The sequence below is a fragment of the Melospiza melodia genome, chromosome 6 (assembly GCF_035770615.1).
Source record: "Melospiza melodia melodia isolate bMelMel2 chromosome 6, bMelMel2.pri, whole genome shotgun sequence".
Lineage (NCBI taxonomy): Eukaryota > Metazoa > Chordata > Aves > Passeriformes > Passerellidae > Melospiza > Melospiza melodia.
In genome coordinates, this window is record NC_086199.1 from 54,849,061 (window position 1) to 54,864,840 (window position 15,780).

The following is a 15,780-nucleotide window of genomic DNA, read 5'->3' on the forward strand; positions in this document are numbered from 1 at the left end:
CACACCACGGAGCAGGAGAGGGCTCCCACTCCTTCCAATTCGCTTTAAAAATTTATTCATTGAGTTTCATCCTCGCTTGTCCTGTATTTCAAAGAAATATGTGACTGGAGATGAGTATTTTATATCATCATATTGTTGCATGTTATTTTAATTTCCTCCAGCCTTTGACAGAGTCTCTGTATTTATCTACAGCATGCATTGGGTTGTAATTTCTTCCTTTAAAAGGACACATCAGAATCCATGGCTTTAAAATCTTCTTTACAATTAGAAATAAATCTAAGGATAGTGGGGAAAATACAGGAAACAGAACAAGGTAAATAAATACCATGATTTTCAACAAATTATTTTCTAAACCAAATCCTTTGAGGGGTAAAATGGGATTATTTGTGCTATCAGACTACCTAGCATTTATAAGTCAATGAGGGTAATATTGTTTGTAAAACCTCACAAATTCATGTTCAAAATGTGATCTTTTTGATATCTCAAATGTTTTTATCATTGGGAAAACAAAATATTTTTGTATTATTAAAAAGACCAGAATTCTCTTTTTTGTTGTTTTTTCCCTCCTAAAGGGATAAAAAGTCTATTTAAAGTTGTTGTTGTTGTTGTTGTTGTTGCTATCTGATTTATCAGCTGATAAAAACACACACAATGTAAACTCAGATAAATATTTTTTTTTTTAATTTAAGGCACAGGAAGAACCTTCCACTAAGTGTCTACTGAAAAAGGACAGAAAAGCCAAGTTTATTTTATAACAGCTACATCCAGATGGTTTTTGGTATAACACTGCTGTGCTTAGGTGAATAACTTTTCCTCCAATGATTCCAGAGGGAGCAGGACCAGCCCCTGTGTGACTGACCCAAATATTTATGGGGATTTAGCACACCAGGGATATCCTTCTTTATCTGTCCTCTCCAAGCAAATCCTTTGCCATTCTCAATCTTTATTTTTTACTTTCTACCATGCTTTCTTTTTTTTTTTTTCTGTTTCTCTCCCATTCATTCTCTTGCTTAGTTTCCTTTTTTACTTTGTTGGATTTTTCCCTTTTTTTTCTCTCTCTCCCCTTTTCTCCCTTTCCCCTTTCTCTCTTTTTTCTCTCCCTTTTCCCCAAATTGTAATTTTCACCCATCTCTTAGACCCTTCCATCCCAAATCTCACCAAGCCAACACCCCTTGCTCTGCCCATTTTTGCAAACTTTGCCCATTCAACAGAGTTTATTCCCTATGGATGGGGCAGCGAGGGCAGTTCCATGGAGAATAAACCCAGCTGGGGAACTGGACTGAGCCTGGCTACGCTGCTTGGAGTGCCCTTGTCTCCATACTTCTGGCTGTCTCTGAGGTGCCACATGTGCAGAAGTGCCTCACAGAGCTGTCACCTGCACCACAGTGTCCCCAGCCCCGTGGCTCCCCTCGTCACTCCCGCCTTTCTCCTCAAACACCCTCCGCAGAGCCACTCTGACCGAGCGCTGGAAGCGGCGCCGCCGGCAGCTCCCCACCAGCACGTAAATCACCGGGTTGAGGGAGCAGTTCAGCAGTGCCAGGAACAAAGAGGGGTCTTCTGGGAATAAATCACCGGAATCTGGGAGATTGATGAAAACCTCCATGCAGAAAGGGATGCCAAAGGCAAAGAACAGCAGGACGTTGAGCACGATGGCCACAAAGAGCTTCCCTGGCTGCCGCCTCCGGGAGCCACAGCGCAGCTTGAGGAACAGGAACAGGTTGGAAACCAACATCATGAGGGAAAAAACCACGGAAATGGCCAGGGCTACACCTGCAATGACGGTCCCAGAGTCCTCAGTGTAGGTGGAGGTGAGGTAGAGGGAGGAAACAAAAGCCCCTGCCAGGGCCCAGAGGGCCCCGCTGACGGCGGCCGAGAGGTGCCGGGGGCGGTGGCAGCGGTACCAGACGGGGCACAGGACGGAGACGCAGCGCTCCACGCTGAGGGCTGCCAGCAGCCCCAGGCTGCTCAGGTCAAACACGTGGCACGGGAACCCAAGGACAAACACAAAGCGCTGATAGTGGTGAATAAAAGGAAACAAAGATGTGCAGAATGCTGCTAAGGACAGAAAAGCCAACAGAAGCAGGAGAAACAGGAGGAGCAGGGAGAAGTCTGCAACAGCCAGATTTAGGATGTAGACAGTGAAAGGGCTCTGCTGTGTGTGCAAGCCCAGAAACCACAAGACCACCCCATTCCCTGCCAGCCCACAGAGGGAGATCCCCAGGCACACCCCTGCAAAGGCAATCAGGCTGGAGGGAATGCTGGAGCATTCAGATCTGATATATTCCTCCCAGTCCAGAGATCCATAAAGTGTATTGTTCAGGGTGAGGTTTGTTGTGCTGTTCTCCTCCATGGTGAACGATCCTGCTCCCAGCACCTGCCTTCTCCCTTTCCCACCACCTCCTAGGGAGAGATGGGGAACCAGAGGGAAATAAGGGACATCAGCACTCCCAGCATTTCCCAACTGCCCACACAGCCCCACGCCAGCCCCAGGAAGAACCCCCACACCTGCAGTGCCCAGGACTGGCTCCCAGCCCTCCAGCCCTGACTCTAGACAGGAATCTCCCACCAGACCATCCCTGAACTCCTACCTCCGTAGGAACAGCACTGACACAGCAGCACCAGGAGAAAGGATTTGGGATGGCTGCTGGAACCACTGGCTGTGCTTCAGTCTCGTGCCTCGTGCCTGGGTGCAGCCCTTGGCCCAGAGATCATACCCCACGGTCAGAGCTCCCCTCACAATCTCCCCACATCAGTGACAGCTTCCCCTCACATGTCCAGGGATACAGATCTTATCAGGAGGAGGTGGCCATGTCACTGCCTTCCTCTCCTCCCCCCAGTTCTTCATGAAGAGCTGCTCATCTGTTATGATCCAATTACTGCAGCACTCAGACTTTTGAATTTTAATCATTTACTGGATCTAAAGCAATGAAAATAAGAGGACAGCACAGATAATATTATGTCCCTTCAGGTGCTGGGAACCCTGGGTCAAAACCCTCCTCTGTTGAGGGCAGATCCTGTCCATGGAAGGGGTACTCCACTACGATCTGTTCAGCTGTTACTGGGTTTTCTGAACCCCTCAGTAATTCCAGACCTCATTAGATGCCAACAGAGCCCCTGAGCAGCAGCCACGGGGATGGACACTGTCCTTGTGTCCACTTGCTGTGGGAAATCACCAGTGCCCAGACACGGGACTGCACGAGGGCTTTGCCCACAGCCTCTAATCCCATCCTGTCTAATCCCAATCATCAGCCTCATCACCCCTGCGGGGCATGTGTCTCCTCAGAGATTAGGTTTGTGGGGTACATGGTGTTGCCAAAGTGCTCTTATCTCCAAGTGGTTCCTGCCACACAACCTCTGCCTTTCACAGCACGGGAACTGGCATTTATCTTCTGCCCCTCTTTCATGTGTTTTCCATCTCCTTTGGAGTTGTATCCTGTGCTTGCCATCCCCAGAACTGATGGGTGTGTTAATGCACAAGGTCCATGTGCTCTCCAGGGGTCCAGCCTGGAGCTTCAGGGTTTGGAGCTGGAGGAAGACTTGAAACAAGGACAGAACTTAGGCTCACCATCCATCCATGAGAGGGAGATGGAAGAAGGTGCCACCCCTGCAAGTTTCTCCCAGAAGGAAGTTGGAAGACGTCATTGAGCATGATTTACATGTCACGAGAGACAACTGAGCAACTTGAGCTGTGGCATGTCTTCACACCAGTGATTTCTCACCCCTAAAGGTCTCTGGCTCATCTCTCTCACCCCTCTGCCATCCTCCATCCCTGGGAAAGATTGATATCCCCTTCTGCATTGACAGATGGATCACCTGGCACACGCAGTGAAAGGCAGAAGCCCCTTGCATGGTGGGATAACATTGGAGGGTGGCAGAGGAAGGGGGTGATGTGGCCACCTCCTCCTGATAAGATCTGTGTCCCTGGACATGTGAGGGGAAGCTGTCACTGATGTGGGGAAATTGTGAGGGGAGCTCTGACCGTGGGGTATGATCTCTGGGCCAAGGGCTGCACCCAGGCACGAGGCACGAGACTGAAGCACAGCCAGTGGTTCCAGCAGCCATCCCAAATCCTTTCTCCTGGTGCTGCTGTGTCAGTGCTGTTCCTACCGGAGGTAGGAGTCGAGGGATGGCGTGGTGGGAGATTCCTGTCTAGAGTCAGGGCTGGAGGGCTGGGAGCCAGTCCTGGGCACTGCAGGTGTGGGGGTTCTTCCTGGGGCTGGCGTGGGGCTGTGTGGGCAGTTGGGAAATGCTGGGAGTGCTGATGTCCCTTATTTCCCTCTGGTTCCCCATCTCTCCCTAGGAGGTGGTGGGAAAGGGAGAAGGCAGGTGCTGGGAGCAGGATCGTTCACCATGGAGGAGAACAGCACAACAAACCTCACCCTGAACAATACACTTTATGGATCTCTGGACTGGGAGGAATATATCAGATCTGAATGCTCCAGCATTCCCTCCAGCCTGATTGCCTTTGCAGGGGTGTGCCTGGGGATCTCCCTCTGTGGGCTGGCAGGGAATGGGGTGGTCTTGTGGTTTCTGGGCTTGCACACACAGCAGAGCCCTTTCACTGTCTACATCCTAAATCTGGCTGTTGCAGACTTCTCCCTGCTCCTCCTGTTTCTCCTGCTTCTGTTGGCTTTTCTGTCCTTAGCAGCATTCTGCACATCTTTGTTTCCTTTTATTCACCACTATCAGCGCTTTGTGTTTGTCCTTGGGTTCCCGTGCCACGTGTTTGACCTGAGCAGCCTGGGGCTGCTGGCAGCCCTCAGCGTGGAGCGCTGCGTCTCCGTCCTGTGCCCCGTCTGGTACCGCTGCCACCGCCCCCGGCACCTCTCGGCCGCCGTCAGCGGGGCCCTCTGGGCCCTGGCAGGGGCTTTTGTTTCCTCCCTCTACCTCACCTGCACCTACACTGAGGACTCTGGGACCGTCATTGCAGGTGTAGCCCTGGCCATTTCCGTGGTTTTTTCCCTCATGATGTTGGTTTCCAACCTGTTCCTGTTCCTCAAGCTGCGCTGTGGCTCCCGGAGGCGGCAGCCAGGGAAGCTCTTTGTGGCCATCGTGCTCAACGTCCTGCTGTTCTTTGCCTTTGGCATCCCTTTCTGCATGGAGGTTTTCATCAATCTCCCAGATTCCGGTGATTTATTCCCAGAAGACCCCTCTTTGTTCCTGGCACTGCTGAACTGCTCCCTCAACCCGGTGATTTACGTGCTGGTGGGGAGCTGCCGGCGGCGCCGCTTCCAGCGCTCGGTCAGAGTGGCTCTGCGGAGGGTGTTTGAGGAGAAAGGCGGGAGTGACGAGGGGAGCCACGGGGCTGGGGACACCGTGGTGCAGGTGACAGCTCTGTGAGGCACTTCTGCACATGTGGCACCTCAGAGACAGCCAGAAGTATTGGAGCACATGGCTCTGAGCTCAGTCCTGTTCCTGTATTCCCCATGGAATGACCCTCATTGCCTTGGCCTCAAGGAATAAACTCTCATGTACTGATATTTTTAATTTTGTTGCTACCCCGAAATCATGTTTGGATTATTTCTTTTTGGTTTTTTTCAATGTGGTAACTCCTGGCCCAGATTTTACTAAATAAACAACATCAGGGATTTGCTGCAGAGCTTGTCCCTGGGAATCTGCATCAGAAACTGACTCATTTCCTTAGTTTTTCCCATTCTAAAGCCTCTGGATTTTCTGTGAGGAGGGCAGGTACCTGTCTCACACCAGAGCTCTTCCTAAGGCTAGTGCCTACAATGTCTGCAATGAGCCATCTTTTGACAGTTCCAAGAAGCACCCCATTCCGTCTAGGAAAAGTAGTTTGTGTCAGGTTCCTCATAGCCGCACTAATCCTGAAATCTTTTCTGTGAACAGGCTCAAATCTCCACCTTGCATTGCACAGGTGGATTTTTAGGACTCATCAGGAATAAACCTATGATTTCTGCTTCTAATCTAATTTCACCACTTATATACCACAATTTCAGTGGTACTTCTCCTGCACCAGGCAGTTTCCAAGAGGATTAATGTAATAGTAAATATTGTGAATGAGCTGGAGCTCAGGCACACAACCTCTGTTGTGATGATTTAGGATGTCAGCAATGGCATTTCTTCTGAGAAGAGGCAAATCCATGCTGCTAGCCTGGCTTTAATCATTAGAAAGTTGCAGGTTTCATCTGAGTCACCTTCTACACTCCCCTGGCAGTCAGACAGCAGCCTACAGTGAATTCCAAGGAATTCCTAGAAAGCTGAGGTGAGATGATTCCCACCCAGGCTGACATGTGGCTCAGGGATCTGGGATACTCCTCCTGGAAACTGGCATGTGTGGGGGCCCTGGGGTCAGAACTGCCACCTCTCTTTCTGCCGACACCATGTTTGTGTCCCCAGCTGTGGAATCTCACCAGACCAGTCCTATCAAGGGCAAACACTTCATGATCCAGGAGCTGGCAGAGCTCCAGAAGAGTTGGAGGGACTTTGGACAAGGGCGTGGAGTGACAGGAAAAGGGGGAATGGCTTCCCACTGACAGAGGGTGGGGTTGTGGGAAGAAATCCTTCCCTGTGAGAGGGCTGAGGCCCTGGCACAGGTTGCTCAGTGGGGTGGGGTCAGGTAAAAACAAACACAAGGGCTCCCAAGCCTGAGGAGGAAGAAGATGAGCCCTAATGAAGGGCTGGAAAGGGGATCACAGCACTGCAAAATCTTGTCCCTGATAGCTTTCATTGCATCATCAGGGGTATTGGCAGTAATCAGGGTGGGCTCCAAGTGCTACTGATGTGGCTGCAAGCAACTGAGTGCTGTCCTTCCTTTGGGCTCTGTAAGCCTGTGGAAGGATGACAAAAATGGGAATTCTTGTCTCAGTTGTGGTGCCTCGGGCCGAGGTTTTGAGAAAGATGTCAGAAAACTTCCCAGAATGGGAGATGTTTCTGAGAAGCAGACAGGTGCTTCAACAGCACTGCCAGCACAGACAGCACTCCAGTGCAACCAGTGCTACCTGTATCCCTCTGCTGCTGGAGGGAGAGTGACCCCTCAGGGAAGAGAAACAAGGAGTGGTAGAAACCTGCTGAGAGAGGGAAAGCAGTCAGAGAATGGGACACTGCAGGGAGGGAATGTTTCTAATCAGAAGTAAATGGGGAGCCATTTGCAAAATATTTCATTTGGAGCTTTTGGCAAAAGCCAATTCCTTTGTGTCAAAGAAAACACATTCGAGATTAATAACTATGAGGGAGTGGAGCTCTGACGTAGACAAAGTTGCAAAGAACTTCCAACTGCCCTATGACCCCACCAAGCCTTGCAAGCAGCACTGCCAGAGGGAACACAGATCAGCTGAGGAGACAGGAATGGGGAGCTCCTGGTGACCTGGGCACTTTCTCCTTCATGTCCCTGACCTGCCAGGAGCCGCTTTAGGACATGGATCCCAAAGGAGCAAGAGGGACCAGGAAGCGCGGCTGATCTGCACAGAGCCCTTTGCCTGCTGCTGCCCCACAGGGAACAGGTCAGTGGAATGTTTGCCTTCCTCCCTACCCCACCTTCCTCTCCTGCAGCAGCTGCTCTGTTCCTGCCACCCTCTCCCGGTGACCACAGTGCCTCACCCAGGCCCCCATCCTCTGCCCTGTGCTTCCCCTCTGCATCTTGTGCTGAACATCCCAATCCTTCCATTTCCTTCTCCCAAACCAAAATTTCCACCACCCTCCTCCTCTCCCCTTCTTCCCACTGAATCCTTCCCACTGCAGGGAGCTGCTCAGGAGCCACATGGTCCATCCCTGGATTCTCCAAGCACTCACTGCCCATCCACTCTGACCACAGCCAGGGGCCACATCCCACTGCCTGCCCAGCGTCCATCCATGGAGGTGAGCACCGTGTCCCCATCTCCTGCCTCACCCACTGAAGGCGATGATCTGTGTGAGACAGATGTCACCAGCACTGCCACCCACAGTGTGACACTGCTCATCTGCTCTGTGGGCTGGCTGGGAACGGGGCTGTCATCGGCCTCCTCAACCTGAAAAGTGTCAACTATGGCATCTTTGACCTGGCTCTTGCCGACTTCCTCTTCCTTCTCCTTACAGTCCCTTCCACCTTCCTCTTCCTGGTGGAGGACAGGTCCTGCTCTCCTATTGTGCCCATGCTGTACCTGCGTTTCCTTCTGCAGCTGTCAGTGGTCTCCTACTACTGGGGGCTGTTCCGGCTGACAGCCCACAGCCTAGGTAAGGACGTGGCCTCACTCTGCAAGCTCTGCTGCTGCTGCCAACTTCCCGAGCGCCTGATGTGGGTGGTGTGGAGAGCCAAATACTGGGTCTTTTTCGCTCTTTTCACTATCATTCCTGCAGTGACATTCTTGTGCCCATCACACGAGCAGGAGCACTGCCGGGCAGCTCTCATCTCCATGTACACCATCATCCTGCTCCTCTTTGTTGCACCCGTGGTGATTTACCGCACAATCGTCCTCATTAAGGCCCAGCAACGCTCCCAGCAGCAGCAGCCCAAGAGGCGCAACATTGTTGTCTTCATCACTGTGCTCTTCACTCTCCTTCTCATCATCTGCAATTTCCTGCAGGAGCTCGGTTACATCACTGTGTCCTCCCAGGTTGTTTTCCTGCTCACCTGCATCCACAGCACCATCAAACCCTTCATCTACTTCTTGGCAGGGAGGTGCAGGAGGCCCTGCTCTGTGCAGTCCCTCCAGCTCACCCTCAACAGTGTCTTTGAGGAGCAGAAAGATAAAACTGCATGCGGAAATGATGCCCCCAGCCTGTTGATCCATTCCTGCTCTGCTGAAGGACCCCAGGAGAGTGGCTGAGGGTTTCCTTGATTCACCTGATGAATAAATGTCCACAGGATCACCCTTCCTGTTTTGGTGTATTCCTGTAGGAGAACGGAGCAGGAGCATTGCCTTGAGTGATTTTTGTGGGGTGCTCTGCAGGGAGCACATTGCAGCATGGCTTTCCTGCTCCCTCCTGGATCCACATGGCTCCAAGCAGTGCAGCTGGGCTCAGTGCTGTTCCCCAGCTCTATTCCCCATGCAATGACCCTCATGGCCTCGGCCCCAGGGAATGAACTCCATCTCCTTTGGCTCAGCAGATGACTTTCATGGTGTTTTCAGGGAGCTCTTGCCTGCAAAGAATGGGACACCTTAATCCCTAGGGACACACCCAGCACGGGGTTGTGGTGATTTCCCAAATCTCTGCGGGGCAGGAGAGGGGTTGGGATCACAGGGAGCATCCTTCCCCTCCTGTCTTTTTTAAGCTTTGTAGTTTTTCTAATACGAGTACTGTGTTCATGTTGAGAGTTGGAATGACTCTTGTGAGCAGTCGAAGCCCGAGGCACTGCACAAGCTCCAGGAGGGAGGGAGGGAGGGAGGGAGGAGGAGCTGTGTTGGAAAAGCGGAATGTGTCTGAATGTGGGGGTTGGATTCGCGGGGGAGGGTGGGGGGGTTACCAAGCGGGCACAAAGCCTGTTTCTGTTTTGGGCAGTGTGCCTCTGGCCGTGCCTCTGGCTGTGAGTGAGCACTGCGCACTGTTACTTTTATCTTGTCCCTTGTTGTAGTTCAATAAATTTTTAAAATTTTAAGAAGTGAGGCATTTTTTCTCATCAACAAAGAAAAAGAGCACTTAATTCGTAGGGAAAATGAATAAAAATCAACAACTCCAAGGCTGTGAAACTGTGTGGAAGCCAAAGATGCAAAACCATTTCTGATTGCCCAAGCCTTGCCGAGTGCACCTAGCCTTGCGAAACAACACCAGGACAGGGCACACAGAGAGGAGCCCGCAGGAGGAGAATGGGGAACTCCTGGTGACCTGGGCACTTTCTCCTTCATGTCCCTGACCTGGCAGGAGCCGCTTTAGGACATGGATCCCAAAGGAGCAAGAGGGACCAGGAAGCGCCGCTGATCTGCACAGACCCCACAGGGAACAGGTCAGTGGAATGTTTGCCTTCCTCCCTACCCCACCTTCCTCTCCTCCAGCAGGTTCTCTGCTCCTGCCACCCTCTCCCGGTGATTGCAGGGCCCTCCTCAGGTCATCCATCCTCTGCTCTGCACTTCCCTTCCACATTCCCTGCAGAACAGCCCAACCCTCCCAACTCCCTCTCACACCCCTCCATTCCCACTGCCCTCCTCCCCTGCACATCTCATTCCTCCCCACTGAATCCTTCCCACTGCAGGGAGCTGCTGAGGAGCCACATGGTCCATCCCTGGATTCTCCAAGCACTGACTGCCCAGCCACTCTCACCACAGCCAGGGGCCACATCCCACTGCCTGCCCAGCATCCATCCATGGAGGTGAGCACCGTGTTCCCATCTGCTGCCTCACCCACTGAAGGAGATGGTCTGTGTGAGACAGATGTCACCAATGTGGCCATACACAGTGTGACACTGCTCATCTGCCTGTGTGGGCTGGTTGGGAATGGAGCTGTCATTGGCCTCCTCACCCTGAAAATCCCCAACTCTGGCTTTTTTGACCTGGCTGTTGCCAATTTCCTCTTCCTCCTCTTTGCAGTCCCCTCCACCCTCCTCTTCCTGGTGGAGGACGTGTCCCGGTCTCCTATTGTGCCCATGCTGTACATGCGTTTCTTTCTGCAGCTGTCAGTGGTCTCCTACTACTGGGGCTGTTCTGACTGATGCTCAACAGCAATGTTCTGTATGTGTACAAGCTCTGAAAGCTCTACTGGCACTACGACCTTCCTGAGAGGCTGGTGTAGGTGGCAGAGAGTGTGCAATACTGTGCCTTCCTTGCTCTCTTTGCTGACATTCCTGCAGTGACATTCCTGTGCCCATCACACCAGCAGGAGCACTGCCGTGTTCCTCTCATCTCCACGTACACCCTCATCCTGCTCCTCTTTGTTGCACCTCTGCTTGTTTCCAGCACAGTCGATTTCATTAAGGCCAAGTGGGGCTCCAGGCAGCAGCAGCCCAAGAAGCGCGACACCATTATCGTCATCACTGTGCTCCTCACTCTCCTCCTCAGGTTTTGCAATTTCCTGCAGGAGCTCGGCTACATCGATGTGCCCTCCCAGGTTGCTTTCCTACTCGCCTGCATCAACAGCAGCATCAAACCCTTCATCTACTTCTTGATAGGGAGGTGCACAAGACCCTGCTGTGTAGGGTTGCTCAAGCTCTCCCTCCAGAGCGTCTTTGAGGAGCCAAAAGAAAAAACTGGCCACAGCGATGATCATGCCATGGGCACAGTGTTCTGAGCCTTTTGATCCCTCCCACTGCTCTGCTGAAGGATTTTAACACAGAGGCCGAAGGTTTCCTTGATTCACCTGATGAATAAATATCCACAGGATCACCCTCCCTGTGGTGCTATATTCCTGCAGGAGAAGGGAGCAGGAGCATTGGCTTGGGTGATTTTTGTGGGATGCTCTGCAGGGAGCACATTGCAGCATGGCTTTCCTCCTCCCTCCTGGATCCACATGGCTCCAAGCAGTGCAGCTGGGCTCAGTGCTGCTCCCCAGCTCTATTCCCCATGCAATGACCCTCATGGCCTCGGCCCCAGGGAATGAACTCCATCTCCTTTGGCTCAGCAGATGAGTTCCATGGTGTTTTCAGGGAGCTCTTGCCTGCAAAGAATGGGACACCTTAATCCCTGGGGCCACACCCATCATGGAGTGGCAGAGATTTCCCCAATCCCTGCAGGGCTGGTGCCTCTGGATGGCAGGAGAGGTGTTGGGATCACAGGGAGCATCCTTCCCCTTCTGTCCAGCAGAGCCAGCCCTGCATTCCCAGCTGATGGGAAGGGACACCAGGTAGGGCTGCAGAGCTGGGGAGGGACAGCAACATTCCCTTATCCTTTCAGTGGGAATTTGTCACATTCTTCAATTCCAGAATTGAATCCTTCTGAGGAAAGTGCAGGGTCAATAGTGAACTCCACTGATCCTTTGTGCCTCTACCCAGAAAGTATGTGGAATATGGAAATTCCCATCACCAGATGCTTGGACCATTTAATTGCACAGAAATTAGGGGGTTATGCTGCTCTTCTGCAGAATGGGGCCATCCATCCTCTGGTTCCCCAGCATCAGTGTCCAGGGAAGCCCCTGAGCACCTCCATCCCGAACCTGGCCACCCTTAGGAGGAGCTGCACAGCCACTCTGCACAGCAGCTTCAGCCACTGTCCAGCCTCTCCTGATCTTTGTCATTCTGTAACTACCCCTCAATGTGTGATGGATTTCTGGTTTTTGTTTCTTTCCACTGTGGTAGTCCCACCCTCTGAATTTGTTGAATAAACAACAACCAGGCTTCACTGCAGAGCCTGAGCCTTCTAAACAGTGTCCAAAATGGTTCATTTCCTTCTTTTATCCCATTCTAAAGCCTCTGGCTGGTCTGGGAGCAGGGCAGGTCTCTCTCTCATACCAGAGCCCTTCCTAAGGCACGTGCCTGCAATGCTTGGGATGATGTTGGCAGTGCCAAGAGCTCCTGATTCCTGCTGGGAGAGACCTGGGCAGCAGCCACATCTCTTGCTCAGGGGGAAGTTGTCCCTCCTTTTCTCACTGCCTTAAATCCAGGGGAAACCAACGTGCCACTGCTTCTGGAAAGGGAAGTGAGAGTGAAAGCCATGGGGGGTGAGTTAGGCTTTGGAGACACATGTGAGGTTGAACATATAAGGAGCATGTATTAACAGAGGTGGTAATAATTAACAGAAAAGACAGACTCTGACATCTGAGAGGATTTTTCTCTCCCTGACTCCAATTTCCTGTCCATTGGAAAGACAAAAGTTTCCAAGGAATAACCTCTTGTCCATGGAAGAACAACTCAGCCAGGGCATCCCTCCCAAGGCAATTTCCCCTGATGCACACAGCACCAGCCTGACAGAGCTCAAGGAGCATTTGGACAATGCTCTCAGGCACAGGCTGGGATTGTTGAGATGTCCTGGGCAGGGTGAGGAGTTCAACTCCATGGTGCTTGTGGCTCCCTTCCAACTCTGGATATTTTATGGTTCTATTTTATGCTGACTATCTTGAATGATGATTCTACCTGATGAGGACTCCCCTGTGTTGTCCCTATGCCCTGGCTCTGGCACAAAAGCCTCAAAAGCCCTCTGGAAGGCAACACTACCAGAGGAAGTGAATTCCTTTGCACAGCTCCCAGCCAGGCAGTCAATCAGAGGGAGGGCACAGCTCTGGGCACAGGTGAGCAGGAGAGAGGGGCTGGGGGCAAAGACAGAGAAGTCAAACGCCCTCAGCAAGAGCCAGTGCCCAAAATCAGCAGTGAGGAAGGGGAAGGAGATGACAGGAGCAGCAGGAGCAGGGCACAGAGCTTCCCTGGCAGCTGTTTCCATGAGCAGCACAGGAGCCTGGCCAGCAGGGCCAGAGCAGAACAGGGCAGGCTGAGCACTGAGAAGGGGCAGCTCAGCACCAAGGCCATGGGCACCAAAGGGCAGCAATGGAGGGTGGCAGTGAGCAGCAAGGAGAGCAGCCAGAGCAGGGCACACAGGAGCACCGGGAAGCACTGGGAGCAGGGGCAGGGCCAGCAGGACACGGGAGGACAAACAGAGCTGTGACAGCACTGAGGGCTGTCAGAGAGGAGACAGCAGCAGTGAAAGCCAAGAGGATGGGGACCTTCAGCCCAGCTGTCACAGCCCACGAGCCCAGCTGGTGGCAGAAGCTCTCTGGGACAGAAAATATCCCCGGGTGATGGTGATGGAGAGCAGGAAGGTGGAGCCAGCCATGGCCAGGCTGAACACACAGGGGATGATGGGGTTCCTGTGGATGCAGAAGCTGAGGAGCCAGAGCACAGCCCCATTCCCACCATCCCACACAGGCACAGCAGCAGCAGCAGCAGCGGGACAGGCACTTTGCTCCACTGCCTGCTGTCACACTGGCTCCAGTTGTCGTGGCTCTCCTCATTCCAGCTCCCCTGGGATGCCTTCCCACCGGGCTGGCTCCAGCAGGCAGGGCTGGCTCCCTCCATGCCAGGGGACAAAGTGCTCATGGGGACACCTCTGCTGCTTCTCCTGCCCTCACACAGCTGCAGGGGTGACAAACAGACACATCAGAGCAATGCTGCTGTCCCCCAAACGTGGCTTTTCCCATCTTTTCCCACCCACAGCTTCCATGTGGAGCAGCACAGGGAGGGGTGAGGGACAGGACAGATGGCAAGGAGGATGTGGGAGCCTGGCACAAAAGCCAGGGAGATACCTCCTTCCTGGCTGTGGAAATGACAGAGCACAAGCAGGAAAACAATTGGAGAAGGAGAGGATTGCCCATGGAGATATCAGAGAGCAAATGGCTTTGGGATGGATCTGAGCTGGAGTCTCAGGTGTCAGTTGATATCACTGAGCTGCTGGATTCCTTCAGCAGGATACTTCTTTCAATGTTCCATCCCTTTGCCTACAGTGTTTCCAGCTTTGCATTCCCTACAGGCCTCAGTTTTGCCCCCAAAATCAATAACCAGGTTCCCCCCAATGAGGGGGCCCTGGTGAAGGTGGAAGAGAAGAGTCTGAGCTGGTTTCCTCTGGCAGCCTGGAGAACTTGCCCGCAGTGCCCTGCCCTCAGCTGCCAGGCTCCAGCTGCTGTCCCTGGGCCGGGATCTGCAGGAGGTTCCCTGGAATGGTCCCTTGGGAAAGGGGAGCGCAGCCCGCGGGCTGAGCCCGAGCAGCGTCCGGCGCGGGCTCTGTCCCAGCTCCTGCCACAGCCCCTGCTCTCCGTGCTGCCTCGTGTTCTCCAGGGCTCTCACACACAGGCAGCTGCCTCAGAGCCTGCCACGGGCTCAGGGCTCTGCTCCTCAGCTGCTCTTCACTCTGCCCGGCAAATGAGCAACGGGAGAGAGCCTCAGCAACCACACCTGTGCCCAGAGCACTTGGGCTCCATCTCAGCTTCTATTCCATTTTATAGCAACCTCAATCCAGAACTCTTATCTTTTGAACAGCCTGAACTTGCCCCCTCTCATTCTTGAGTTGGATCCTCAGGACCCTGCACTACAAATGTGCTGTTAAACTTTGATTTCTGATTCAAATGTAATTTTGCCATGTGTATGCCACAATTTCAGAGGTGCTTTACCTTTACCAGGCAGTTTTAAGAAGATTCATGCAATAATAAATTATGTGTGTGAGCTGGAGCACAGGCACACAGCACAGGGATGATTTAGGATGTCAGCAATGGCATTTCTTCTGAGAAGAGCCAAATCCATGCTCCTCTCTTGGCTTTAATCTTTAGAAAGTTGCAGGTTTCATCTGAGACATCCTCTACACTCCATTAGGAGTCAGACAGATGCTTACAGTGAATTCCAAGGTATTCCTAGAGAGCTGAGGTGAGATGATTCCTACCCAGGCTGACATGTGCCTCAGGGATCTGGGTTGCTGCTGCTGGAAACTGCTGGCCCTGGGACCAGAACTGTCACCTCCCATCCCTGCTGACACCGTGTTTGTGTCCCCAGCTATGGAATCTCACATCCCCTCACCACCCCAATCTTTTCAAGGGCAAACACTTCATGATCCAGGAGCTGATGGGGCTCTAGAACCAGTGTACAGGCATTTTGGACAAGGGCATGAAGTGACAGGACAAGGGGGAATGGCTTCCCACTGACAGAGGGTGGGGTCAGATTGGATATTGGGAAGAAATCCTTCCCTGTGAGGGTGGTGAGGCCCTGGCACAGGCTGCCCAGAGAGGCTGTGGCTGTCCCTGGATCCCTGAAAGTCCCCAAGGCCAGGCTGGATGGGGTTTGGAGCAATCTGGTATAGTGGCAGTTGTCTCTGTTTGCAAAGGGACAGTCTGGGATCAGGTGTCACAAACGACCCCGAGTGTTCCCAGGACTGAGGAGGAGCAGGAGCAGCTCTGGTGAAGGGCTGGCAGGGAGTTCACAGCACCCTGGTCCCTGATAGC

General features: G+C 52.8%; 3 protein-coding genes and 1 pseudogene across 3 annotated transcripts; 3 read left to right on the forward strand and 1 right to left on the reverse strand.

The window, feature by feature from the left end:
* Positions 1–1,360: 1,360 nt before the first annotated feature.
* LOC134419896 (mas-related G-protein coupled receptor member H-like) lies at positions 1,361–2,391 on the reverse strand. The gene is made up of 2 exons (XM_063159497.1): positions 2,004–2,391; positions 1,361–1,964 (listed from the first exon to the last, which is right to left on the reverse strand). The coding sequence occupies exons 1-2, from the start codon at positions 2,348–2,350 to the stop codon at positions 1,361–1,363; spliced, it is 951 nt and encodes a 316-aa protein (XP_063015567.1). The 5' UTR covers positions 2,351–2,391.
* A 1,918-nt stretch (positions 2,392–4,309) lies between these two features.
* LOC134419897 (mas-related G-protein coupled receptor member X1-like) lies at positions 4,310–5,340 on the forward strand. The gene is made up of 2 exons (XM_063159498.1): positions 4,310–4,697; positions 4,737–5,340. Exons 1-2 carry the CDS (start codon positions 4,351–4,353, stop codon positions 5,338–5,340), a joined length of 951 nt encoding a protein of 316 aa, XP_063015568.1. The 5' UTR covers positions 4,310–4,350.
* Positions 5,341–7,704: 2,364 nt separating this feature from the next.
* LOC134419898 (mas-related G-protein coupled receptor member H-like) lies at positions 7,705–8,765 on the forward strand. The gene is given in 2 exon segments (XM_063159499.1): positions 7,705–7,921; positions 7,924–8,765. Coding segments are annotated over 2 exon segments (951 nt in total). The 5' UTR covers positions 7,705–7,812.
* A 1,364-nt stretch (positions 8,766–10,129) lies between these two features.
* On the forward strand, positions 10,130–11,157 carry LOC134419899 (mas-related G-protein coupled receptor member H-like; annotated as a pseudogene).
* The last annotated feature ends 4,623 nt before the right edge of the window (positions 11,158–15,780 follow it).